Here is a 26,565-nt window from a genome sequence, read left to right on the forward strand (position 1 = left end):
TCACGTCCATGGAACTCAGCTTGGCCTTCTCTCACTTTTTCTGACTTTCCAGCCACAGCAGGAAAGTGTTCTTAAGAGACAGGCAAAAGCCAAGGGCCAGCTTTTATTTTTGGCATGGAAGGGCAGAGGAGGTGTTGCCCTGGTTCCAGGGATGGGGCACAGAGATGCCGATACACCTGTACTGAGATCTCTTTGGGAGCCAGCCAGGTTACCAGAGTTGGCAGCGGCGGGAGGGGTTCAGGAGGGCCCCCTGGGGGCAGCGGAAGTGTCTGGCGAAGGCTGGACTGTCGCTTAGGGGCCCGTGGACGCGAAGGGTAGGAGGGCTGTGAATGTCCTGAGGATCCTGGGTGCTGGGGTCCCTACACATCACCTGGGGAGAAAAAGAGGTCCACACAGGGTGAGGAGATCAGCAGGATACAGCTGACCTGGTGACCAGGGACAGCAGACGAAGACAAAAGCAGGGACAGCAGTGCTCCAAGGGCCTCGTGGAGAAAGAAGATATTTGCCATTTGTAGGTCATTTAATCTGGCAGCGGGAATCTGGTGACATCGGAACTGTGTCATCAGAATTCTAAAAGTGCCCTAGAGGCAGGTCTGTTGTGAGAACTCTGTGGGGGTCTTCAAGTGCCCTGGGGAACTGGCGACAGTGTCTTTTGAAGGAATACATGGCACTGGGCGGGGGGATATGTCAGGTGGGGACCCCACCTAGGGCCGGGGTCTCCAAGGAGGAATATGATCAGTGGATAGTCTGTTAAGGCTCTTTTGGAAGGGGTCTATATTTCTAGAAGAAATGAGAGAAGACAAAAGTTGGTCTCATCTCAAGGAGGAATTTAGGAATGAAGTTGTTTTTTTTTTTCCTCTTTTTTTTTTGAAGGGAGTGCTAGACTCGGTAGGGTATTTATCTGACATGGATTAAGCCCTAGTGGGAGATGTCGGCGGCTTACCTGGGCATAGCTTCGGAAGAAGAGTTGCCGGGGGCTGAGATCTAGGCTGGGCAGGATGGTTTCCCCACGGAACAGTACTAGCCTCTTTTTGTATGCCTGGATATGAGGGTGGGATGGAGAATTGCCCTTAGGTTCCAAACCCGTACCCAACTGGAAGTCTGATGCCCTATATACAATATCCAAAACCAGCTCCTGGTCCTTCTTCCCAAGTTCAGCCCTGACACAATGGTCTGAGCCAGGAGAAGACATCCCTGCTGTAAGATCGATGGACATCCTCGAAGAGAGGGCTTGTGGAGTGGGATGGGGGGAGTCCTCAAGGTGCCAGCTGTTCAGTGGGGATGTGAAGGGCAGAAGGCTTTTCCATATTTGCATGAGGGATGGTGGAAGGAAACGCTGGTGACAGGCTGTCTATTCCGCTGGTAAAACTAGATCCCAGCCCTTGGGGTGTGTTACCTTGAGCGCAATGGCCAGTGCCCCGGCGTCTGCAGCATCCTCCAGGAGCGTGCGGGAGACATCGAAGGAGGTTCCCTTGGGTGAGGGTAAGGCAGTGTAGAGGCGTTCCAGGCACAGCAGCGCTTTCTGCAGGGCACGGGTGTCACAGGCCGGGCAGCCCCCAGGGAGTACTGTTGAGAATGGGGCAAGCGGGGGAAACGGTGAGGCGTGATGCCGGGCTGAAGACGTGGGCCTTCTGCAAACCACACTGGCTCCTGGGAGAGCTGCAAAAGCTGTAGGCCACGCCCACCTGGAGCCCTGGCACAGCCTCCCTGCCTCCTGCTCTGGGTCGAGTTTGGGGACCTCACCCGCCTTCCCGATGGCCCCACCTGCCAGGGGCCTGCTGCTACTCACAGAGCTGGTCAAAGATGTGCAACAGCTCACGGGCCATAATACTGCCAGCGGCACCGAAGTTCACGGCTCTAGGGAGACAAGGGCTCGTCTGACCCTCAGAATCCTTCCAAGGTTTGGCCCCTGTTCTCCAACCACAAGTCCCGTCCATCATTCATCATAACACTGGTCCATGACTCTCAGGAGACTTCCTGCCCACCTCAGAGAATGGCCCATACCTGGGATAGCCAGGGTGGAAAAACGGGGGTTGGAGGAGTCGGGCTGGGAAGACCATCACGTGGTCAGGTGTTGAATAGTAAGCCTGGAGGCCCCAGGGGGGCACCTGCCACCTGTGGGAAGAGCACGCCTGAGCTCCAGCTCCATCATTTACCTGCAGTCCTTCCTGAAGGACTGCTGCTGCTCCCCCGAACCTCTGTTTCTCTCCTAGGAATTGCGGACAGATGTCTCTGGGATGTGGTGTCTGTGTCTCCCCGGCTCTCATACCTGTGATTGGAGACAGGCTGCAAGAACTCCTGGACGACTCTGGCTTGGCGGGAGCGGACGCAACTCAGGAAGGTCTGGAGGAAGCTGGGTCCAAGTTGTATCTGGGAGGAGGCAGGACGTGACTCAAATACATGAAGACAAATGTAGATGCACACTGATACACCCTGATGTGGTTGTCTGAACCAGACAGATAAGCCCTAACACAGAGACATCCCCACGACAGTGGAAAGCTAGCGCCAGGACACAGCCATGTGCTACTGCAAACCAGCGTCACACGTACCAACACACACACACACACTCAAGCAAGTCACGCAAATGCATGGGTGTGAGTGTGCACACACACTCACCATCACCTGAAAAAGCTCTGTTCTCCTGCTGGCAAAACCTACAGTGTGGCTGCGTGTGCTAAGTCGCTTCAGTCGTGTCTGACTCCTTGCCACCCCACAGACTATATATCCCACCAGGCTCCTCTGTCCATGGGATTCTCCAGGCAAGAATGGAGTGCGTTGCCATGCCCTCCTCCAGGGGATCTTCCCCACCCAGGGATCGAACCCATTTCTCTTACATCTCCTGCATTGGTAAGGCAGGTTGTTTACCACTGAGTCACCAGGGAAGCCCCATCGTGTGGCTGCTCGGCCATCAAGCCCAGTCAGCACCAGGGCAGGGAAGGGGTGGGTTAGGATCAACCAGGGAAAATGACTGTCTGCTACTCAGGTCGCGCAGGGGATGAGGAAGCTGAGGGTTAGAAGGGACCTGGCAAGGGCAGGGACTCACGTCGTCGTATTCCTGTCTGGCCGGGTCTGGCTTCAGGGCCCAGTCCGAGGGCCCCATCTTCACCTGCAGTTGGGTAAGCTGGGAAGAGACATGAAGGAAGAGGACTCCAGCGACCTCGGGTCTACCATAAGGACTTTCTCCTGTTTGCTGCCCTGTCCCCTCCTCTGGGAGTGCCACCAGGATGTCCGTGTGGCACGTTGGTGGTTACACTTGCCTCATGCCCTGAGCACCCTCCCCCAGTCACCGTGCTTTCCTGATCCCATGCTCCGCTGACACCCACTACACAGCCCCACGCTGTCTCTTTCTCCTGGCCTTACCTTGTCCTGGGCCTCTGCCCGGGTCTCTCCATCCATCCAGGGAACCGTATGAAGGTGACTGATGAAGGCATCCTTGATGGCAGTGAATAATTCCATGGCCTGCAGGCAGGAAAGTGCAGGGAGAAGATCAGGATCAGGATCAGTCTTAGTCCTGGGTCCTGCCCACCAGCCCTCCAGGAAGGGGCCTCGGCCCGGAGGAGCTGCCAGGAGGAAGACCTCAGAAAGAGGAAGTGGTATCTACTAGGTGAGCAAAAACTCAGGGCAGAGAGCTGTGGAGATGGAAAGGCAGTACCAAACACAGAACAGGAAGGTGGGGATGGGTGCCTCCTAAGAACCGATGGGGGAGAGAGCTTCTTTCTGTGGGGAGACCTCAGCCTGTGGGGAAGACACCGTCCTTTTGGCCAGGCAATCCATTCAGAAGGCTGGGGGAGGAAGAGGACCACCATCCCCTTCTCTGCTCTCAAGAGCCCTCCTCACACCATCTTTCTGGAGGCCTTCATCTCCTCTCCCCATCTTCCTGGGTTCGTCCACTTCCCAACAAGCTAAAGCCATCCCAGCCTTGCACCCTGACTGTGGAGTTAGCACTTTCTCCGCTGTCTACCATCCTGTGTATTTCCTTTCTAGATGGAGGAAAATAGATGACAGTATCAGCAACCTGAGTTCAAACCTTGACTCCACTATTTGGAGAATCTGTGTGGGCTTGGGCAAATCACTTAACCCCTCTGTGAAACCAGGAATTAAAGCAGGTCGTGCAAATCGCTTGCAAGAGTACCACGCACATGGTAGCCATTGCTAAGTATTCAGTAGTTACCATGGGTGCTTCTTACAGTGATGGCATGCCATTCTTACATCGTTTCACAAGTTGTTCAAAAATCATAGACAGACAAGGAGTAGGCTTAGAGGTCACGGAGTTCAGTTTTCTCATTTTATGGTTGAAGAAACACATGAGCAGTAAGGCTGGGAGGCTTGTTCAGGTTACTGTGTGCCGTGCGGACTCTGTCTCGGAGCTAAACCGTGCAGACTCTGGGGGTGCAGCGTGTCCCTCTCTGGATTCTCTAAACTGCCTGGTTCTCTGACCACGGAAACCATCAAGAAGGGCAAAGTGGAGAAGATGGGTTGGGTGGGAAGGGGTGGGGGACGTCGGCTGAAGAGGAGCCCTCACGTACGGCACTTTGGGTGCTGGGTCTGAAAGTCTCCCGGATGAACAAGGTGGCCAGTGTGGGCTCGAAGAAGGCTTCTGTCTTCTCCATGCACATCATCCAGCGAGGGTGGACCGGCTGCGGAGACAAAGCTGGAATGAGCGGCTCCTGCCAAGAGTTCTTCCTCATCCACTTTTCTGGGCCAGTCTTGCCTCGACCCTCTCCCCCAGGGGACGTTCTCTTTTCTGGACTTCCTGGGTCTGTCTCCCTTTGGTCTATAAACCCTTTTGCTGACACACACGGGGCTTCGCTGCTTAGCACAAACAGGCTCAGAGTTTCTCCAGCGTCAGTCATGAGGCTGGGCTGGGCAAACTATCCTTGTTTCTTGCCTATTGAATCTGAAAGCAAGGCCTCTGGGAGCCATCCTTCTGGATAACTAAAGGGCTCCTGGGAAGGACAAGACTGGATTCAACCCTAGTAGCTCAGATGGCAAAGCATTGGCCTGCAGTGCAGGAGATCTGGGTTCAATCCCTGGGGCAGGAAGATTCCCCTGGAGAAGGAAATGGCAACCCACCCCAGTATTCTTGCCTGGAGAATCTCATGGACAGAGGAGCCTGGTAGGTTATAGTCCCTGGGGTTGCAACGAGTCAGACGCGACTGGGCGACCAATACAGAGAGTCCACCCTTTCACTTGGGCAGGTCTGCTTGCCACCTCGTCCCTGCCCACCACACGCGCCTCCCACCGTGTGCACGGCTCAGGGACCCCAGTGAAGACACCCCCCCTCCCAGGCTTCTCTACCTAAACTAGGAATCGAAGAAGGGAATTTCTCCCTGCCTCCTGCCTTCCTCCCCCACTCTCCAAATGGTAAGACCTTCTCTTATAAAGAAGAAAGTTATCAGAGTGAAACTGAGTTTTAGATACCATATTCCTTGGCAGAAGAGGAAAAAAGAAAAGACTAAATGTATGCAATTTGGAGACCTAAGGAGCTTTCTGCCAAATCAGGGGAAAGAATATAGGATGAGGGGCTTCCCTGGTGGTCCAGTGATTAAGAATCTCTGCCTTGCAATGCAGGGGATGGGGACGTGGGTTCGATTCCTGCTTGGGGAGCTAAGAGCCCACATGTCAGAGAGCAGTGAAGTCCACACCACAAATGCCGAGCACATGTGCTCCGGAGCCCACACCATAACTAGAGAGTCCAAGTGTCACAACTAGAGATCCCACACGATGCAACAAAGATCCCGTGTGCTGCAACTAAGACCTGACACCGTCAAATAAATAAAACAAAATAAATATTTTTTTTAAAAAAGAATATAGGATGAGATGATGGACATCTTCAAAGGTGGAGAAACAGATAGATAAAAACTCAAAGAGGACTTTGGCAATCAGGGTGGTTTTAAACAGCAGGATGGAAAGAATAAGGAACAAGAGAGAGATGCTGGTGTGGATGACGTTGAAGAGATGACTCAGGGCAGGTGAGAAACAAATTCAAGGAAGCAAGGGTAAGGAAAGCTGAGCAGGGACTTAGGAAAAACATATTAATATGCTAATTTGGTTTGAGTGGGATGAAATCACAAGACTTCATTCCTGTTACTTCTTTACCCACCGGGGCCTCCTGGCAGGAAAGTGGCGTAGTCTGCCACCATTCTGGCCCTAAGGTTGGAGATTGCTTATGGGGCTTCCCACGGAAGAGGAAAGAGAAAGGAAGGCCAGTACTGTTGTTGCTGAAGACACTCCTGGGCCTGCCTATTAGAATGGTTACCTTTTTGGAGGTTGCTCTAGACCCAGTTGCCCACGTCTCTGTGTTCCTGTCTGCCCCCTCACCATGAGGTCTATTAAGGACCTTCTCCTGGTGAGCAGGGACTCAGACACTTTTGATACTATATTAGTTGATGCTCTGAAACTCACAAACATGAAAAACAAATAGAAAGGCCCCTGGGTCTGACAGCAATGCCGGGAACAGGTGCAGACTCTGCTGGCCACCTATGGGTTCATCTCCTGCAGCCTCCTGAGGACAAGCTCAGTTCTGAGACTGTTTCTCAGCAGACAGCTGAAGGGGGTGGAGGGCTGCACCCAGAACAGCAGCGAGCACATGAGCCTTGAGCTTGATGATGTGGCTCTGCCTGTCCCGTCTGCCCCTCCTGCTTCTTGAGTTGTTTCCTGACCCCTTTTGCCGACACTTGCCCTTAGCAGGCTTTGTCAGCTCCACGCTAGGGCCCATAGCCTGGGCCATGGTAGACCGTGACTTGGTTCCTGAAGCATATGGAGACCACCTCGGACCACTCACTGCTGTCCCTGCGCCACTCTGCGACGCTTCAGGTCACAACTGTGCTGAGTCGTATGTTCCATACGCAGGAAAGTAACTTCCAGGATCTAAAAATGAGTGTTAAGTCTCAGGGGTGGAGGCTGACAGGTTATGTATTCATCTGCTGGGGGTTATCAGTATCTGAGTTGTCTCAAAATGTGAGATGATAGAGTATACCATATTAATTGTAGAGAAAGAGAAAAAAAAATCACTGTTAAAATATAAAAGATGGAAGAAATACTTCAAATCCAAAATAATGAGGCTCAATATAACAAGAAACAGAAAAAAATTTGTAGGGATGGGAGTAGCGAAGAAATGGATTGGGAGTTCAGGATTAGCAGGTGCAAAGTATTATATAGAGAGTGTATAAACAATGTCCTACTTGTTTGTAGCATAGGGAACTATATTCAACATCTTGTGATAAGCCATAATGGAAAAGGCTATGAAAAGCAATGTGTGTGTATGTATATATATATACACACACACAGAGCTGCTTGGGAGAACAGGGGAAATACTACCCAGAACGTGCTCTATAAATTATATATATATATAACTAAATCACTTTGCTATACAGCAGAAATTAACAAATATTCTAAATCAACTACTTGAATAAAATAAATTAAAAAAAAGAAAGAAAGATATTTGCAGATATAACCTTTGAACCATGAGTAATGACAAACATGACAGAAATCAAGAAAAACTCCAAGAGTCTGGAGGGAAGCGGATTTCTGTGCAATTTTCAGTAAGGGGAAAGTAGATTTTAGAGATTACAGGTGAGCCAGGAATCCTTAATGTGCATTTTGAAACACAATTCTAGAATGAATCATTAAACTGATTGTTTTTGAACACTTGGAAAATAATGTGTAACTTCTGGGGCCCCTTGGTGGCTTCACTGACTCAGACAGTAAAGAATCTACCGGCAATGCAGGAGGCCCAGGTTCAATCCCTGGATCTGGACGATTACCTCGAAAAGGAAATGGCAACCTACTTCGGTATTCGGGACACGACTGAGTGACTAACACTCTGAGGGCCAGTGTAGGATAACTGGGGATGAATAATGTCAAAATTATTTTCAAATGTCATCATTTTTAGGGGTAACCAACAAGGACCTGAGGGCTTCCTAGGTGGCCTATTAGTAAAGAATCTGCCTGCCAATGCAGGAGTCACAGGAGATGTGGATTCAACCCATGGGTTTGATCCTTGGGTTGAGAAGATCCCCTGGAAGAGGAAATGGCAACTCACTCCAGTATCTTTGCCTGGAGAATCCCATGGACAGAGGAGCCTGGCGGGCCACAGTCCATAGGGTTGCAAAGAATCGGACACGATTGAGCGACTGGGTGACAAGAACCTCCTATATAGGACAGGAAACTCTGAACGGTGTTATGTGCCCGCCTGGATGGGAGGAGGGGTTTGGGGGAGAATGGATACATGTATGTATGGCTGAGTCCCTTCACGGTTCACCTGAAACCATCGCAGCATTGTTAATCAGTTATAGTTCAATATAAAATAGTTTTTAAAAGTAATGTGACTGTATGAATAAATAAATTCATAGCACTAAAAATAAATGTCATCATTTTTAAAGGGTCACTAAATTAGAATGAACAGTAGATCAAGTGTCACAAACTCAAATAGGGGCTGTGAGGTACCATAAATAACAGAAGCAGCCCAACATCAGAACCCCAGGACCAGAAGGGGTGATAGAAAACCCATATCCAGGCCTACTGGCTGCATCCCTCAGCTCCAGTCATCTGTTGCCCTGGGAGAAGGCTAACTCAGCACTCACGTTGAAAACAACAACCCAAAGGGCTGGAACTCTTTTTGTGTGTTATTGCCTAATTTTTGAAAGTCGGCCACTCATTAAAAGTTGGTAAAATCTTTAGAGTCCAACAAAACACACCCATGAACCAGATTCATCCTCCAGGATCACGGCAGTTCTCCCTCTGCATAGAGAATTCAGCATTTACTAAATGTGAATTACTATAATAACTTACACCCTCGCACTTCAATTACACAAGCTGTATATAGGAGCCTGATGCCTGTTCTGATTCACAGAGCTGCTTGGGAGAACCGGGGAAATACTACACAGAACGTGCTCTGTAAATTCTAAAGTTCTACTCCATTCTGTTGGTGCTATCTTGATTTCAAGATACCATCTGGTAAAACCATAAGTTATGTCCTCGTGAAATCAATGGAGAAATCCATGTTAAATAACAGTGTTGTTTGAGTGGATTCTGAACTGGCTGACCCAGAAGGGAATGTCAGTGATTAATGTTTCCAATTTAGTACCAGCTTCCCTGACTGCCCCACCAACACTGTAACATGTCCACACTAGGTATCTCTCTCCCTCTTTCCTTTTTTTCTTTTTTCATAACACTTAATACCACCCCCTGGTGGCTCAGATGGTAAAGAATCTGTGTACAATGCAGGAGACCTGAGTTCGAATCCTGAGTCTGGATACCTTGGAGAAGGGAATGGCTATCCTCTCCAGTATTCTTGCCTGGAAAATTTCATGGATGGAGGAGCCTGGCGGGCAAGTCTATGGGGTCACAAAGAATGGGACGCGACTGAGCGACTAACACTTTCACTTTTTTTTCAATACCATCCAATGTATTTTATTTAGCTTATGGTCTTTCTGTCTCTGTTAGAATAGAAGCATTTGAGGACAGAGATTTCTATCTATTTTGTTCATGAAGAATCCAAAGAGTCTAGAGAAGCGTCTGGCATATAATAGGGACTCAATTAATATTTGTTGCATAAATGGATTGCTGACTACACTGGTCTTCAATAACCTGAGTCAATACTCTTTCCTCTGCAGAATCTTACCAATAATCTAGATGAAGACGCAGTAAATAAAACCACAAATGACCCAAGGCAGAAATCACAGATCACTAAAACAAAGGCTGAAATCCCCTGAGTAAACACAGATGTTGGCGTGAACGTAAATAGTTCACTCCTAACAGGCACTAATGTGAAGTTCTGCTTTTAATTTCCCAAACTCAGTTTCTCAAGTTTAATAAGAGAAAAACTTGGCTTGACAGCCATTTTCGCTGACTACATATACCCAAAATTAATAAACAAAATATGGTCAGATGAGACCTGACATTCCTTCTGAATAAGAGCATTACAAATTGGAGTCCATTCAGAGGAACGTGGTGAGACAGCTGTAGTTCATAAACATCGGATAGAAATACACATTTTGGTCCAATTAAGGCCAAAAGCTTCATGGTGTCTTTGACTCCACTCCCCCTCTCACACCAAACATCCATCAGGAGACTGCTGCTTACCTACAGAATATGTTCTTTTAAAACATAAAATAGATAAATCCTTCTACAGGCCCCTGTTACATGCAGAGAAAAACCCAAGACCTTACGGTGACTGACCAAGGCCTGGTACAATCCCCTCGTCCCCTCTCTGATTTCCTCTCCCCACACTTACCTCCCCCCGCCACGCTTAGTCACTTCAGTAGCCTCTGACTCTTTGCGACCCCATGGATTGTGACCTCCCAGGTTCCTCTGCCCATGGGATTCTCCAGGCAAGAATACTGGAGTGGGTTGCCATGCCCTCCTCCAAGGGATCTTCCTGACCCAGGGATCGAACCCATGTCTTCTGTATTGCAGGTGGGTTCTTTACCCAACTGAGCCACCTGGGAAGCCCTGATTTCCTCCCTACTCTTACTCTATTTGCTTTCTCTGCTTCAACTGCACTGGTTTCCAGGCTGATTCTCAACCCCCCAGGCAAGCAGGACAGCCTTCCAGCAAGCCCTGTCACCTCTTCTCAGCCAGAGCCACCAAGAGGGTCCCTCACACTGCACCATGCTTCAACTAGCCTTCCCTGGTCGCAATGAGACAGCATTCTTTCCTTTCCCGGAAAACCCTTTCCTCTCCCTAGACACTGCTTCCTTACTTCCTACCTCCTGCTCAGCTATCTCACTGACCATTTAAACCCTGATCTCTCTCTCTTGGAAATTCTGAGAGCATCTAAATAAGATCTTTCTTAGAACACAGCTACACGCATTCATTTACTGAGCATATGAGAGCTCTTATGTTACAAAGACAGAGATGAATGGTTGCAACAGAGGTCACATAGACCACTAAGCTAAAAATATTTACTATCTTGATCTTTAAAGAAAGAATTTGCCAAGGCATTTTTTTGTTACCACCCACTATTTCTCAACCCTGCAGTTTGTGGTTAAAAATGTGACCTCACAGGTCAGGCAGACCTGTTCTAGAGTCTATTTCTTCACTTATGAGGTGTTTGGTCTTGGGAAAGTTACTTGTCCTTTTGAGGACCTCAGAGCATTTCTGAGAGTGGTAAATAAAATAAGCACTGCCTGATAGAGAGTAACTACTCAACGTATTTCAGCTATTATTATTATGTGGTGCCATCATATTTGGCATCATATTTGGTGCCATTCCAGACCAGGGAAAGGGCTTCAACAAGTCACAGAACTATCTGTTGGTAGAGTCTGACTCAGCTTTTAAGTCCAAGGACAATTACACATCCTAAAAGCTTCCCTGGTGACTCAGTGGTAAAGAGTTCGCCTGTTCAATGCAGGTGATATGGGTTCAGTCCCTAGGTCAGGAAGATTCCTTGGAGAAGGAAATGGCAACCCACTCCAGCATTCTTACACTGGAAATCCCATGGACAGAGGAGCCTGGTGGGCTATAGCCCACGGTGTCACAAAAGAGTCGGACATGACTTAGCAACTAAGCAATAACAAATGGAGAGAGATAAGGATTATATAATATATATATGTATAGGATATACATATATATGTTTAGGATATATGTATGTATGTATAAAGGGTGATGACTTTAGAAATTCGTAAGCCTTCTAAATTTTTTAAGTGTGAATTTCAATGTTGGCATTCTTATACCCTTCAAAAAGTACTACCAGGCCACAGTTCTGGAATTTACACAAAGTTGTTTGTTGCTGGGGATTTTCTAGCAATCCCAACTATGAGGGCTTGGTGCTCTGTCTCATCTGAGTCAAGAGAAAGACTGGGCAGAAGGCTCTTGGGGACTAGCCCACCTGAGGGAATATCCTAGTGAATTCTTTTTGTTTTGTGTTTTGTGGGTTTTTTTGTTTGTTTTTTGCAATGACTAAGCACACAGATGCTGAAGCCAGAGTTCAAATCCTAGCTCTAACAACCCAGCAGCTCTATCACCTTGAGTGAGATCCTTAACTTTTGGGTTTCATTTTACCTACCAATAAAACAGGGACCGCATGGTCTGTCCTCCTCATGGAACTGCTGTGAGGATCAAATCAACTCCTACATTTAAAGGGCTTAGAAAAATGCTTAGCACAGTTTAAAGTCTCCATAGGCAACAACTACATTCCAGACCCCGTGTTTACAATTCCCTTCTTCAAATTCTATAGATAGTTCAGATTTGCCAAAGCCACGAATTCCTCCAAGGCAGAGAAATGATCCACAAATTACTAAGAAAAGAAACCCAGTGATGAGCAAGACTGCCCTGAAGCTTCACAGAGGCTGGAGGGCATCTAATGTTCTAGATGCTTCCTCTTACATTGGGATGTGTCCACCTAGGATTTCAAAGTTCACAGTCCTGAGTACGGTCAGAGTGGACTTTGGTTAGTGGAGCACGTTTGGTACACAGCCCAGTGCTCTGATATATCAGAATCGGCATCACGAAGCCCACGGCACGGCCAACAGACCCCGGGGGTGGTCAGGGATGAGCTCTTGATGAAGCATATCTGGACACGGAACACTGGAACCACCTAGACGGAGCAAAGGCTTCTGCCCACCACACCGTGTCTCACTCTAGTCCAGCTCCTCAAGTCACAGTGCTCAGGATAACCCGGCAAATAGTCTAGGGGTCACGACAAAGGAAAAGCAGTTCTTGATCAGCTTAGAGCTGTCTATCTAGATTTTAACACTCAGCAAAAGGCCCTGGAGGTAGCCAGACATGTGCCCAAAGGTCTGCTCCCTGGCATCCCAGCTCTCAGTGTAAGCGCTGAGGGCTTCTGTGGAAGGCCCAGATGTTGGGGGACATCTAGTTCCCACGCCCCTTGCCGAGGGAGCTATGCCCACGTGTGTCCCCCAGACGGCAGATGCTCCGTTAGCACCCCACCTGGGAGAATTCCTCCCCTGCTCTCCTCACCATGGGTGGGTGTCCTGTCAGTTCCCCCAATTTCTGGTTCAGCGATCTGTGTGCCTCTTGGAACTGACTGTCCAGGGCTGGAGAAAGTGTCTTCACCAGCCCGAAGATCATGTGGCTTTGCAGCAAGTCCCTGTGGAGAGAAAAGAGACCGATGGTAGACCCCAGGCTCCGGGAAAGCCCCCAGAAAACCCTCCCTTTTTGTGTGTGTGTGTATTAGTCGCTCAGTCGTGCCCGACTCTGTGCGACCCCCATGGACTGCAGCCCACCAGGCTCCTCTGTCCATGGGATTCTCCAGGCAAGGATACAGGAGTGGGTTGCCATTTCCTTCTCCAGGGGATCTTCCCGACCTGGGAATTGAACCTGGGTCTCCTGCACTGCAGGCAGATTCTTTACCATCTGAGCTATGAGGGAAACCTTCTTTATAGAGAATAACTACCCGACATGTGAACATGTCAAGAAGAGCTTTTCTTTTTTTCTTGTTTACCCTAATTTAAAAACACTTCACTGTGAAAAAAATTCCAAAATGATTGGGATAGTAACATCAAAGCTCATGGATCACAGATCACTTTAACCATTAAAATAATACTGAAAATGGGTGAGATATCATGAGAATCACCCAAATGTGACTCAGAGACACGAAACGAGCAAACGCTATTGGAAAAATGGTGCCCCCAGACTTGTTTGACACAGGGTTGCCAAAAACCTTTAATTTGTTAAAACAAACAAACAAACAACAACAAAATGAAATACAGCAAGGCAAAATTAAATGAGTTCTGCCTGTAATACATTATCAACTATAGCCGCCATATTATATTGGGTTGGCCAGAAGGTTCGTTCAGGATTTTCCATAGTTGCTGTGTTCAGTTGCTCAGCCATGTCCAACTCTTTGTGACCCCATGGACTGCAGCATGCCAGGCTTCCCTGTCCATCACCATCTCCCAATTTGCTCAAAGTCATGTCCACTGAATGAATGATGCCATCCAACCATCTCATCCTCTGTCTCCCCCTTCTCCTCCTGCCCTCAATCTTAGCCATAATATCTTACAGAAAAACCAGAACAAACCTTTTGGCCTACCCAATATACTGGAGCCTGAGAGTGTTCATCTTATAACAGAAAGTTGGCACCCTTTCACCAATCTATCTCTATTTCTCCACCCTTCAGCCCCCGGCAGCCACTGTTCAAAACTTTTGTCTGTTTTAAGAAGAGTTTTTCTATCCTGGTGGCTCAGATTCACCTGTAATGCAGGAGACTCGGGTTTGATCCCTGGGTCAGGAAGATCCTCTGCAGCAGGAAATAGCTACCCACCCCAGTATTCTTGTCTGGAGAATCCCATGGACAGAGGAACCTGGTGGGCTACGGTCCATAGGGTCACAAAGAATTAGACATGACTGAATGACTAACACTAACACTTGCTTCATGTGGGTTGGCTTGGCGGTGGAGAATGACGAAAGAAAGAACCAGATGAAGAGGGAGACCTCTCAAGTCACAGTGGGGAGAAGGCTGGACTTCGATTTAACAAAACAGATTCAAATACTTCCACAACCGAGACACCTCAGCTCCTCTTAAGAGGCATCTTCTAAGAACACCAAAGCTGGGACCCAGGACCTTTCTCTGCCCTGCTGGCAACTTTCTCACTGGGTTTGACTTTTATCCTTACACAGATTGGTTTGCACCTGTGTGAATGGTTGTTTGCTTCCCTCTGAAGGAACTTCTAAATGTTGCTGCCACTGAGTTACTATGAAGAACGGCTTTGAGCCCAAGGTCCCGGGAGGAAGCCACTGTATCCAAGGGGCGGCCACACAGTCTCAGGATCAGCAGTGAGCCCAACACAGAGCCTCACCCTCCCTCTCCCGACCTTCAGGGTCCATCAAGACCTTCCTGATCTTTCCCACAAGGGGCCCAGAATCCTCGAATACAGCTGAGGAGCAGCCTTTCCCCAGCTTTCCCCAGCCTTTGTCTCCTCCACCAACCCCTCCATGTGCCTCCTTCTCTCACCCACACCCCTCAGCTGCTGACAAGACACAAATGCCGCAAATGTCCTCTGCTCCATTCAGCACACCTTGTGTCTTACTGGTTACCTGGATCCCTCATTTCGTCTGTGTTTTCTCTACCCATGCCCTCCGAGCCCCTCTTCCTATTTCCTCTATGCCCTCCTAGGCTGCCCATCCCACCCTCTCCCTGCACTCACATGGCCCTGGATTGCTCCCATCCTCCTGCAAGGCCCTTACTAGTCTGCCTCCTCCAGTGTCCTTTGTCCCTGAGACCTCCAGGTCCTCAGACCTTCTTTCCATCACCACCACCCCCACCCCAATGTGGAGCAAACCTGTGCTCCGACAGCTTTATCTCAAGCAGTTTCGACATGTTCTTCAAATACGCCAGGTCATGGACTGCAACGCGGTCAGAGGGGCTCAGGGCCATCGGTGTGAACGTCGCTTGCAAACAGGACAACCAGTCAATGGTAGGGGCCATTCTCTTAAAGGAGAGAGACAGAGGTTGGGGGTGGGGGGACAGGAAAAGAGAGGGGGGTTCCCCTCCCTCAGGATAGAGGAGGGAATGGGAAGGGGGTTGGTTGGGAAAAGGATGGAGTCAGGAAAGTTAGGGGATGGACTAAGAATTAAGGAAGTGAGGAGAAAGAAGACCTGAAGATCAAGAAAGTTTGGGAGCAAGACCCTCATGCCCATCTTCTCCCAGTCCCTGGCTCAAGGCACCTGCAGCTGGTCAATCGTGACCATCTCGAAGACCTTGTCCTGGGCACGCTGCTGCTCCCTAGGCCCCACCATCTGGTTCAACTGTGAGTTAATGGCGAGGGAAAAGGAGGCGTGTTTTTGCGCTTGGTTTCGGTCTCCTCCCAGCAAGGTTACCAGGCGATCCAGGTAATTCAGATATTCCCGCAGGATCTGGGGGAAAGGCAACTTCAGTCACAGCCACCATCGACCCCTGCCTTTCTCCAGAGTGAGAGGTTAGGACCTTTGTCCGTGACACCATCTTACCTGGGCATAATTCGATTCCTGCTTTTGCTTGAGGAGAACGTCAAACTCTGGCTGGTCTATCTGGACACAAGAGAGGCTGAGAGAAGTGGGGAATGTGGAGGAAGGAGAGGCCAGGTGTGGGGCTATGGGGATGGACCAGGAAGGGGGACCCAGGAAATGGACTGCAGGAGGAGCAGGAGAACCAAAGAAGAGAGGGGACTGGGGCTAAGGGACAAGGGGAAGAGTACCAACATGCAAACGTACAAAGAGGGTGTTTCAACTAGTTTAGGGGTGCTCAGCAAGAGAGAAGCATAATAACCCATGTCCTGTAGGGAACTATTGCCTGTGCCAGGGCTAGGGCCAGGATAAATGGTGTGAGATGCCCATATTGGGTGCAAATAGCCAGGACACGGAAGCAAGTTAAATGTCCATCGATAGAGGAATGAATAAAGAAGATGTGGTACATATATACAATGGAATATTACTCAGCCATGAAAAAGGAATGACATTGGGTCATCTGTAGTGATGTAGATGGACCTAGAGTCTGTCATACAGAGTAAAGTAGATCAGAAAGAAAAAAAAATCATCTATGCACACATATATATGGAATCTAGAAAACTGTTACAGATGAATCTGTTTTCAGGGCAGGAACAGAGACGCAGACATAGAGAATGGACATGTGGATAGTGGTGGGGGTGGGGGAAGGGGAGGATGGACAAATGGAGAGACTGGGATTGACATAAATACACTACCATGCTTCATATAGATAGCTATTGGGCACCTGCTGTATGGCACAGGAGCTCATCTCGGTGCTCTGTGATGACCTATAGGAGGGGGTAGGGGCCATGGGAGGGAGGCTCAAGGGGGAGGGATATATGTGTACATTCAGTTGATCTACTTTGTTGTACAGCAGAAATTAATGCAACATTGTAAAGCAATTATGCTCCATAATAAAAGAGAGGTACTGAAAACTCAGTAATCAAGATCAATCATATTTTCATTGAAATTTTTAAAATCTAAATTAATATAAACAAATGGGACCTAATGAAACATAAAAGCTTTTGCACAACAAAGGAAACTATAAGGAAGGTGAAAAGACAGCCCTCAGATTGGGAGAAAATAATAGGAAATGAAGCGACAAAGGATTAATCTCAAAAATATACAAGAAACTCCTGCAGCTCAATTCCAGAAAAATAAATGACCCAATCAAAAAATGGGCCAAAGAACTAAACAGACATTTCTCAAAGAAGACACACAGATGGCTAACAAACGCATGAAAAGATGCTCAACATCACTCATTATCAGAGAAATGCAAATCAAAACTGCAATGAGGTACCATTACACGCCAGTCAGGATGGCTGCTATCCAAAAGTCTACAAGCAATAAATGCTGGAGAGGGTGTGGAGAAAAGGGAACCCTCTTACACTGTTGGTGGGAATGCAAACTAGTACAGCCACTATGGAAAACAGTGTGGAGATTTCTTTAAAAACTGGAAATAGAACTGCCATATGACCCAGCAATCCCACTTCTGGGCATACACACCGAGGAAACCAGATCTGAAAGAGACACGTACACCCCAATGTTCATTGCAGCATTGTTTATAATAGCCAGGACATGGAAGCAACCTAGATGCCCATCAGCAGATGAATGGATAAGGAAGCTGTGGTACATATACACCATGGAATATTACTCAGCCATTAAAAAGAATTCATTTGAATCAGTTCTAATGAGATGGATGAAACTGGAGCCCATTATACAGAGTGAAGTAAGCCAGAAAGATAAAGAACATTACAGCATACTAACACATATATATGGAATTTAGAAAGATGGTAATGATAACCCTATATGCAAAACAGAAAAAGAGACACAGATGTACAGAACAGACTTTTGGACTCTGTGGGAGAAGGCGAGGGTGGGATGTTTCAAGAGAACGGCATTGAAACATGTATGTTATCTATGGTGAAACAGATCACCAGCCCAGGTTGGATGCATGAGACAAGTGCTCGGACCTGGTGCACTGGGAAGACCCAGAGGGATCGGGTAGAGAGGGAGGTGGGAGGGGGGGATCGGGATGGGGAATACATGTAAATCCATGGCTGATTCATGTCAATGTATGACAAATACCACTACAATATTGTAAAGTAATTAGCCTCCAACTAATAAAAATGAATGAAAAAAAATCTAAATTAATGCTTTAAAAAAATCCATACAGAATATAATAGTAAAACTTTGCTCATCATGCATTTCCCCTTAAAATCCACAATGTATTTTTGATCATTTTTAAAAATCATAGACATCTCCCCAAAAGTCTGCAATAGAGTTTTGATCCATTTTGGGAAGGAAAAAAAAATTTTCTTAAATTCACAGTGAACAAAAATGTGATGTTTTGTTCATCGTGAGTTTTTGCATTGGTTTTGACATTTTAAAAAATATTTATTGAAATACTATTTGATTAGTGAGTTTTTGGTACCCTCTTAAATTCTGCACCCCAGGAAAATAGCCTGCTACCCTCATGTGCCTCACTCTAGTTCTGGCACTGGTGTGTCCTTATCGCTGTCCTGAAGATTTTTTCTCCCATGTTTTTGGCTTGTCTTATCTGACTTCAATCCCAGACTTCTTCCTGGAGCTATGAACTTTTCTGCTATCTTGAAAAAAGCTTTCACTTGACTCTTCTGTCACATTTCATGTCCAAACTTTAAAAACCTAAAAGTAATCTATGCATCTACTTCAACTTCCCTCCTTCCTAACTCCATACAAACTGAATCCATTTTCATGATTGTTTTGATGTTATGTCTAGAAAATCAAACCAGGAAATCAACCCTGCATATTCACTGGAAGGATTAGGGCTGAAGCTGGAGCTCTAATACTCTGGCCACCTGATGGGAAGAACCGACTCATTGGAAAAGACCCTGATACTGGGAAAGATTGAGGGCAGGAGAAGAAGGGGGCAACAGAAGATGAGATGTGAGCATCATCGACCCGATGGACATGAGTTTAAGCAAACTCTGAAAGATGGGGAAGGACAGGGAAGCCTCGTGTGCTGCAGTCCATGGGGTCACAAGAGTCAGACAAGACTTAGGGACTGAGCAACAACAACTAGAAGGTTTCCAATAGTGTCTCCTCACTCCATACTTTTCCGAGCTCAGAAGTCTCTGGAATCAAAGATGACTCCTCCCACCTGAACAGGCCTCTCCCCTGCTCTTTGTGACTCGGTGGAACTGGTTTGACTCCCACTTCCTGGCCCTTCTTCCTCCTCTCTGGCCCCACCTCATTGGGGTGTCCCTTTTCAAGTCATTTTCTCCACCTGTATATCCCCTCAGAGACCATCTAGTCTCAAGGTAACGGGAGCCACCCTCCTTCCATTCACACCAAACCAACTCTGTGGGGTCCTTTTCTAATTTCTCCACTTCTTTTATTGATGTTCAGTCAGGCATCAGGTCCTCTCCAATCACCATGGACCATCAATCACCACTAGGATGAAGTTGTCTACATCCTCCTGGCCCCAATTTCCATTTCTGTCATAATCATCTCCATTTGGAATCAAGGTTGCTCAACTAGATTTCTCAGCACTTCCAGATTGACCTCAAAACCCACTGACTCTACCTGGGCATTATTTAAACCCATCACATTTGAAAGGCTTCCATAGCTGTTTTTGTGTTTTTTTTTTCCCCTATTACGTCAAAAGTTATCACCTCGGTCTGATGTTGTAGGCTGGGAATAGTCAGGTTCAACTTCATGTCTTCAGCCTGACTTTTGCCTCCCACCGCTAACCCCAGCCCAACCCCAAATCCTCTGTTCAACAGACCAGCCTCCTCACTGACCCGCAGAAGGGTCACACTGCTCCTGGCTCCCCCCTAATATCAGGACTTCCCTACAGTCCTTTTAAGTCCCTTTAGCTTCCCTGTCACCTGGGTGAATCAACCAGGCTTCAGGGCTCAGCCCACGTTCTCCCTTCTGAACTTCTCCTTAACCATTTCAGATCTTAACTAATTTCCCAAGGCCGCACCAGTTACACTCCTCAGTGCACTGTGTAGAGGTGAACTTGAGAATACCTCACAAGGATCATCAGTTCTTGTATATTCATGCTCGTGTAATTTTGTGGAATTTTGGAAAGTAGGGGCCAAATATTTAGCACCATACTGCCTCCCACAATACTGATGCCTCCAAGAATGTAATTTATTAACCCACTCAATAAACACCTGGCGTGGGCCTCTAGCTGCCTGGCCCTGTGCCAGGTCCCGAGGACCAGAGATGAATGAAGTGTGAGCCTGTCTTTAAGAGGCTGAGTCTTCAACACAGGGCTCAAGGCTGAGAGCACGTGAAATGGGAGGACAGAGAGGCCCACCTCCATCGCAGCCAGGGGGTCAGTGAAGACATCCTGGAAGGGATAGTCATCAAGACCAAAATGTGAAATGTAGGAATTCTCCAGGCTGAGTGTGCAAATTGAGGAGTGGTGCCGCAGGCAAACGGAGCATTGTACGCAAAGAACCGAGAACTCTCCTTGGAGCTATAAGTGCAAGAGCTTGTCTTGGGGCATAAGGAGGAGATAAGCCTGGAGGAGTTTGTAAGAGGGAGACTTGCAAGGCTTCCTTAAGGATTAAGAGCCGGATCCTGATGACCCAGTGAGTCATTTAAGGCATTTAAACAGAGACAATAGCATAATTAGCTCTAGGTTTAAAAAGCTCCCTCTGGGGAAACTGAAAAGTAAATAAGAGAAGAGCAGTAGAGGCCACAGGAGGAATGAGTCCAGTGTCCAGGGATGATTCAGAGAAGCAACAAGGAAGACCAGAAAGATGGTCTTCCCAGAACTGGCCCTGCTGCTCTCTTCCCTCTCACCTCAAGTCCCTGGTTCCAACATTAATTAATGTCCCTAAAGATAACAGTGTGGTCACTCACCTAGAGCCAGACATCCTGGAATGTGAAGTCAGGTAGGCCTTAGAAAGCATTACTACCAACAAAGCTAGTGGAGGTGATAGAAATCCAGCTAAGCTATTTAAAATTCTAAAAATTGAGGCCATCAAAGTGCTGCCCTCAATGTGTCAGCAAATTTGGAAAACTCAGAAGTGGCCACAGGACTGGAAAAGGTCAGTTTTCATTCTAATCCCAAAGAAGGGCAATGTCAAAGAATGTTCAAACTACTGCACAATTGCGCTTATTTCATATGGTAGCTAGGTAATTCTCAAAATCCTTCAAGCTAGGCTTGAACAGTACGAGAACTGAGAACTTCCAAAGGTATAAGCTGGATTTAGAAAAGGCAGAGAAATCAGACATCAAATTGCCAACATTCGTTGGATCATAGAGAAAGCAAGAGAATTCCAGAAAAACATATACTTCTGCTTCATTGACTATGGTAAAGTCTTTGACTGTGTGGATCACAACAAACTGTGGAAAATTCTCAGAGATGGGAATACCAGACCACCTAACCTATCTTCTGAGAAACCTGTATGCAAGTTAGAACCTTACATGGAACAACTGGTTCAAAATTGGGAAAGGAATAAAGTGAAAGTGAAGTCGCTCAGTCGTGTAGGACTCTTTGCGACCCCATGGACTGTAGCCTACAACGCTCCTCTGTCCATGGGATTTTCCAGGCAAGAGTACTGGAGTGGGTTGCCATTTCCTTCTCCAGAGGATCTTCCCAACCCAGGGATTGAACCTGGGTCTCCCGCATTATAGGCAGATGCTTTACCATCTGAGCCACCAGGGAAGTCTACGTCAAGGCTATATGTTGTCACCCTACTCATTTAACTTATGTGCAGAGTACATCATGAGAAATGCTGGACTGGATGAATCACAGGCTGAAATCTAGATTGCTGGGAGAAATATCAATAACCTCAAATATGCAGATGATACCACTCTAATAGCAGAAAGTGAAGAGGAACTAAAGAGCATCTTGGTGAGAGTAAAAGAGAAGAGTAAAAAAGCTGACTTAAAAATCAATATTCAAGAAACTAAGATCATGGCATCTGGCCCCATCACTTCATGGGGTATAGAAAGGGGAAAAGTGCAAATAGTGACTGGTTTCATTTTCTTGGGCTCCGAAATCACTGTTGACAGTGAACTACAGCCACAAAATTAAAAGACACTTGCTCCTTGGAAGAAAAGCTCTTCCAAACCTAGATAGTGTATTAAAAAGGAGAGACATCACTTTGCCAACAAAGGTCCATGTAGTCAAAGCTATGGTTTTTCCAGTAGTCACGTATGGATGTGAGAGTTGGACTATAAAGAAGGCCGAATGCCGAAGAATTGATGCTTTTGAATTGCAGTGCTGACGATTCTTGAGAATCCCTTGGACAGCAAGGAGATCAAACCTGTCAATCCTAAAGGAAATCAACCCTGAATATTCATTGGAAGGATGGTGTTGAAGCTGAAGCTCTGACACTTTGACCACCTGATGGGAAGAGCTGACTCTTGGAAAAGACCCTGATGCTGGGAAAGATTGAGGGCAGCAGAAGGGGATGACAGAGGATGAGATAGTTGGACAGCATCACTGACTTAATGGACATGAGTTTGAGCAAACTCCAGGAGATAGTGAAGGACAGGGAAGCTTGGCATGCTGCAGTCCATGGGGTCTCCAAGAGTCAGACAGGACATAGCGACTGAACAATAACAACAAGAAAGTTAAGTCACTTTCCTGGATTGCACATTTTTTGGTCTACGAACAAATATGAGGCAGGCCTGCATTTTTGCCAGCGCAGCCCTCACCTGGATGACTGGCAGGTATGGAGGGGTGGGAAGACGTTGCAAATAGGCTCTGAAGAATGGGAAGTGACCATATTGACTCATCAGAAGGCTCAGAGTTTGGTTAAAATCTGACGGAGTCCAGTTACCAGAGGTCGGCCAGCCGCCAAGCTGGGAAGAAAAGAAACAGCGCTCAACACAGGGATACAGTCTCTCAAAACACATCCCTCACCAGCTGACTTCTGACTACATCCTGACTTCTACCCTGAGTCCCCTGCCCCTTCTAGGGCTCCACCTCTGTCCCCCTTTTCCTACCTTCAGCCGAGGTCTTGATATGTCCACAGATCATTGCCATGTCCACCTCCCTCCCAAACCCTTAGGAAAGAGATCCATCCTCTATGGGCAAGAAAAAATGGCAGCCCTGAGCACACATTGGTCTTGAGTGCTTTCTGCATCCAGAAAAGTAGGTGTGCCGGTCTTACCTCCTCAATAACCTGTCTGAGGGGACCGGCCCCTGCTGCCTCAATGGCACCCGTGTTCATGCAGGAGTTGTAGAATCCAAAGGCTTTCTCCTCCCCAGGGGCCAGGCGCCAGGAACCTGGAGTTTCTAGAAAGGAAGCAGGGGAGAATTAAAGGAGTGAGGCAGCTTGGAAACAAGCAGGGAAGGTGGGAGATGGAAAGGTTATAGGCAAGGAAGGGAAGATTCCCAGGGAAAAGGAGTGAAGGGGAGGAACCCAGGGATGAGGATGAGGGGAACAATTTCCTTTTTTTCTTTTTTGCTCTGCTGGTTCATGAGGTATGTAGGCTTCATTAGTTGCCCCGTGGCATGTGGGAACCTGGCTCCCCAACCAGGGATTGAACCTACATTCCCTGCCTTGGGAGGCAGATTCTTTACCACTGCACCACCAGGCAAGTCATGAGCTGGACCAATTTGTTGGAAGAATAAGAACGTGGAGAAGACAAAGAGGAAGATAAAGAAAAGTTGAGGAAATTCCCTGGTAAGGACTCTGCATTCTCACTGCCAAGGGCCCAGGTTCAATCCTTGGCTTGGGCCGGTGTGAGTAAGATAGATCCCATATCCCACAAGACGAATGGAATGGCTACCATAAAAAAAGAAAAAAAAGGAAAGCAAATGTGAGAAAGGCAATAAAGAGGAAGAGACAAGGGTGTGGGGGGAAGAGATGGAATAACTGGAGTATGGAAAAAGCAGAAAGAGTAGAAACGAGAGGTAAGAGGGAGATGAGGGAAGGAATCAGAAAAATCGGGGAATTCAGAGAACTTTCGAGGGATTGGAGTGGAAGAGCATGAGGAAGGGTTTGGTAAAGGCAAGAAACTGGTGAGGGCTCCCCTAGTCTGGACTCTCCCCTCTCTCTGATCCCAGCAGACAAACACACATGACAATTACCCAAACACACGCCACTGGAGCCCTCCACCCTCTCCTATCTAACCCCACTCACTCAGGCCCCCCGATTTCTTTTCGTTCTATTGTGGGCCACGGAATCTGTCTGAAGGGTACATTTTCTTTTTATCTCTGTACCTTACGTGAAAGCCTGACCCTCTGCTATGCAGGGAGTACCCACCTCCACTCTTTCCCATCAAAAGAAGGAGGGCGAAAAAAAAAAAAAAAAAGAGAAGGAGGGCATAGGGAAACATTTATTTCTTCCAAATTCCGACTGGTACTGTCAACAGGTTCCCTGGGCTCCCTTATAGAGAAAATGCATCTCTTTGGTTGCATTCTCATCCCTTAGTCCTCATCATCATCCAGCAACATCCTGGGAACACCTTCCTCCTTCCTGTGTGGCCTGGGTTCCTGCCTCACGGTTCGCCTCTTGGTTCTTTTCAACAGAACCACCATCTACAGAAATCTTCCTACCTCCAGGGTTTGTAACTTGGTCCTCCCCTCCCTCCAGCATGTCTTTTGTGTCCCTCTGTATTCCTTTCCTTACACACAACCAGATAAAGCCCCTCATCACTTCTCACCCACTCTGCCACTTCTTTCCTCCCCCCATCATCTCCAATCACCCATCTCCAGCAGCCCAGTTTCAGCTTCTTCCACTTCAACTGGCAAGCCATGGTCCAAGGTTTCAGAGAGGACAGGAGACGACTGTGAGAGCGGGGATCTGGGGAACGATGGGAGTGAGAGGGTAGCACTCACAGGGAGCATTAGGGGACGAGAAGGATTTGAAGGCTGGAGAATGAGGACGATGGGGAGAGGGATTAAAGTGCAATAGGTGTTGAGGAGACGCCAGTGTGGAAGACATCGGGCACGGGGTAGAAACTGAAAATATAAGGGAGATAACACAGATATCTGTGGATGGATGGGAAAGGTGAGGGAATAGGGACTAGGTAAAGAAACGAGGATGAGAGGGACCAGAAGAGATGGGAGAGGCAGGATCTGCTGTGAAATGTATGGCGATGGAGAAGCAAATCGAGCAGGTCCCTAGGAGCCAGTGGAGCATGGTACAAACTGGTTGTTCCCTAGCCACACAGGCTTGGGAGGGACAGCAGTGATCATTCCAGGCTCCGCGGCACGTACAGCAAGAGAACCTTCCATCCTGATTCCCTTACCCAGGATTCTTCGAACTCGGCGCTTGTTCTCCTCCTCAAGAGCCTGAAAAGGACTGCCTGTCCTGTCGGCGTTTCCACAGGCGAAGCTAAAGAAATCAGTGCAGGGGGCCACACTGGTGTTCCCAGAGGCCAGGTAGAGAGCCAGGAGGTTCTGACACACAGATGTCTTGCAAGGGGCTGTGGGAAAAAGCTCAGAGCTGCGAAAGAGGAAGCGATGAGGACTCCCCCCAAGGGACTAAGCAAAGAAATGTCTGGTTAGGGAAAGGGACAGAGACCCTGATGAGGAGCAAATCGTCTGACTGATGGGCAGGAGAGGGATTCATGGGGCACGAGGCTGGGAACCCGGGGCCCCCAGGGGTCAGGATACGTGGTGGGTCTCGGGATGATGGATGGTGGATGGGGAGTGGGCTGTGGGGGGATCTAGGATCTCGCTTACAAGGACCACAGCCCTGGAACACGTAGCCCCAAAGCAGCAGAGAAACACCAAGGATTATACTGAAGAGCAGAAGGGTCTTTAGCGCCCGCAAGGTCTTTTGCCACCATCCATCCTGTGCGGTGGGCGGCTCCTCTTCTGGAAATCTCTGTGCAGAGAACCAGGAAATTAAAAACACATGATGGAGAGGATTGGGATGGGGGAGGGAGGGGGAAAGGAGAAAGAAGGAACAGATAGTTGGTGCTGGGGTCCCCTGGTACAGAGATAACGCCCCTTATTCTCCTGAACCCAGTCTTCTTTGGACCCCTGGGAGCTGGAAGGGCTGTCAGAACGCTGCCCTGAGCACTTACCACCCGTCTCCTGCGTGTCCCTGATCCACTCGCTTGCTCAGTCCGCATGGCTCTCCCCACCGACTCTTTGTCTCCACCCTCCTGAACTGGAGGCAGGACAGAGAAGCTGGTTCAGGAAGGGGGTACATCACAGAGAGTTATATCAGGTCATTTTGAGACCTCCTGCCCACCTGCCCCCCTACCCCCACCCCCACCCCCAACACACACACATGTATGCTCATCCCAGGGCAGTGCTCCTAGGCAGGCTTCAGAATGAAATTCTCTTCCTGAGGTTCCCCCTTCCCTCCATCTCCCGTCACCTGCCTCTCCTCCCCGGTTCCTACTCTCCAAGTCCCACATCTGTCCTCTCTGGAGGGGGACAGGGGATGCACATGCACGCACGTGCACACACACACACACACACACACACACACACCAGCCGGCTCTACCTCCCACCCTAGGCGTCTGACTCCCAAAGGGAATGGCCTTCTCTAGGGGACTTGCCGTCTGTCTGGCCGTCTCTCTTGCTCTCAGAATCCGTCCTTCCTCTGCTCTAGGTGCTGAGTCTGAGGACGGGGATTCAGGAAATAGCCTCTCTCTGACCCCCACCCCAGTTCCTTTTTCTTGGAGAAAGGGCGCATGTGCCACCCGCAGTCCCTGTCC

At 48.1% G+C, this 26,565-nt stretch overlaps 1 protein-coding gene and 1 non-coding gene across 6 annotated transcripts; both read right to left on the reverse strand.

The window, feature by feature from the left end:
* On the reverse strand, window positions 1–26,565 carry KEL (Kell metallo-endopeptidase (Kell blood group)). Of its 5 annotated transcripts, none has more exons than XM_043873496.1 (19): window positions 26,407–26,565; window positions 25,924–26,029; window positions 25,577–25,721; window positions 25,141–25,317; window positions 23,055–23,179; window positions 22,597–22,743; window positions 15,916–15,975; window positions 15,634–15,822; window positions 15,249–15,397; window positions 12,925–13,054; window positions 4,527–4,637; window positions 3,361–3,459; window positions 3,044–3,121; window positions 2,270–2,370; window positions 2,005–2,115; window positions 1,790–1,857; window positions 1,397–1,566; window positions 944–1,039; window positions 1–370 (listed from the first exon to the last, which is right to left on the reverse strand). In XM_043873496.1, exons 2-19 carry the CDS (start codon window positions 25,969–25,971, stop codon window positions 209–211), a joined length of 2,166 nt encoding a protein of 721 aa, XP_043729431.1. In that variant the 5' UTR covers window positions 25,972–26,029; window positions 26,407–26,565; the 3' UTR covers window positions 1–208. The 5 variants fall into 5 exon arrangements, with proteins under 5 accessions (XP_043729431.1, XP_043729432.1, XP_043729430.1 ...); XM_043873497.1 differs by having other exon boundaries at window positions 25,924–26,009; window positions 26,407–26,487; XM_043873495.1 differs by having other exon boundaries at window positions 26,352–26,474.
* Window positions 21,527–21,598, reverse strand: TRNAY-AUA. Its single transcript has one exon. It is a non-coding gene; the product is annotated as a tRNA-Tyr (tRNA).

The sequence above is a fragment of the Cervus elaphus genome, chromosome 18 (assembly GCF_910594005.1).
Source record: "Cervus elaphus chromosome 18, mCerEla1.1, whole genome shotgun sequence".
NCBI lineage: Eukaryota > Metazoa > Chordata > Mammalia > Artiodactyla > Cervidae > Cervus > Cervus elaphus.

Bases quoted from the DNA above. Each gene is read 5' to 3' on its own strand.
- KEL (XM_043873496.1), bottom strand. From the start codon at position 25,971: ATGCGGACTGAGCAAGCGAGTGGATCAGGGACACGCAGGAGACGGGTG. The intron at 22,744-23,054 runs GTAAGACCGGCA...TTTTCTTCCCAG, and splicing joins TCAGACAGGTTATTGAGGAG to CTTGGCGGCTGGCCGACCTC. The intron at 1,040-1,396 runs GTAACACACCCC...CCTCATATCCAG, and splicing joins CACTGGCCATTGCGCTCAAG to GCATACAAAAAGAGGCTAGT.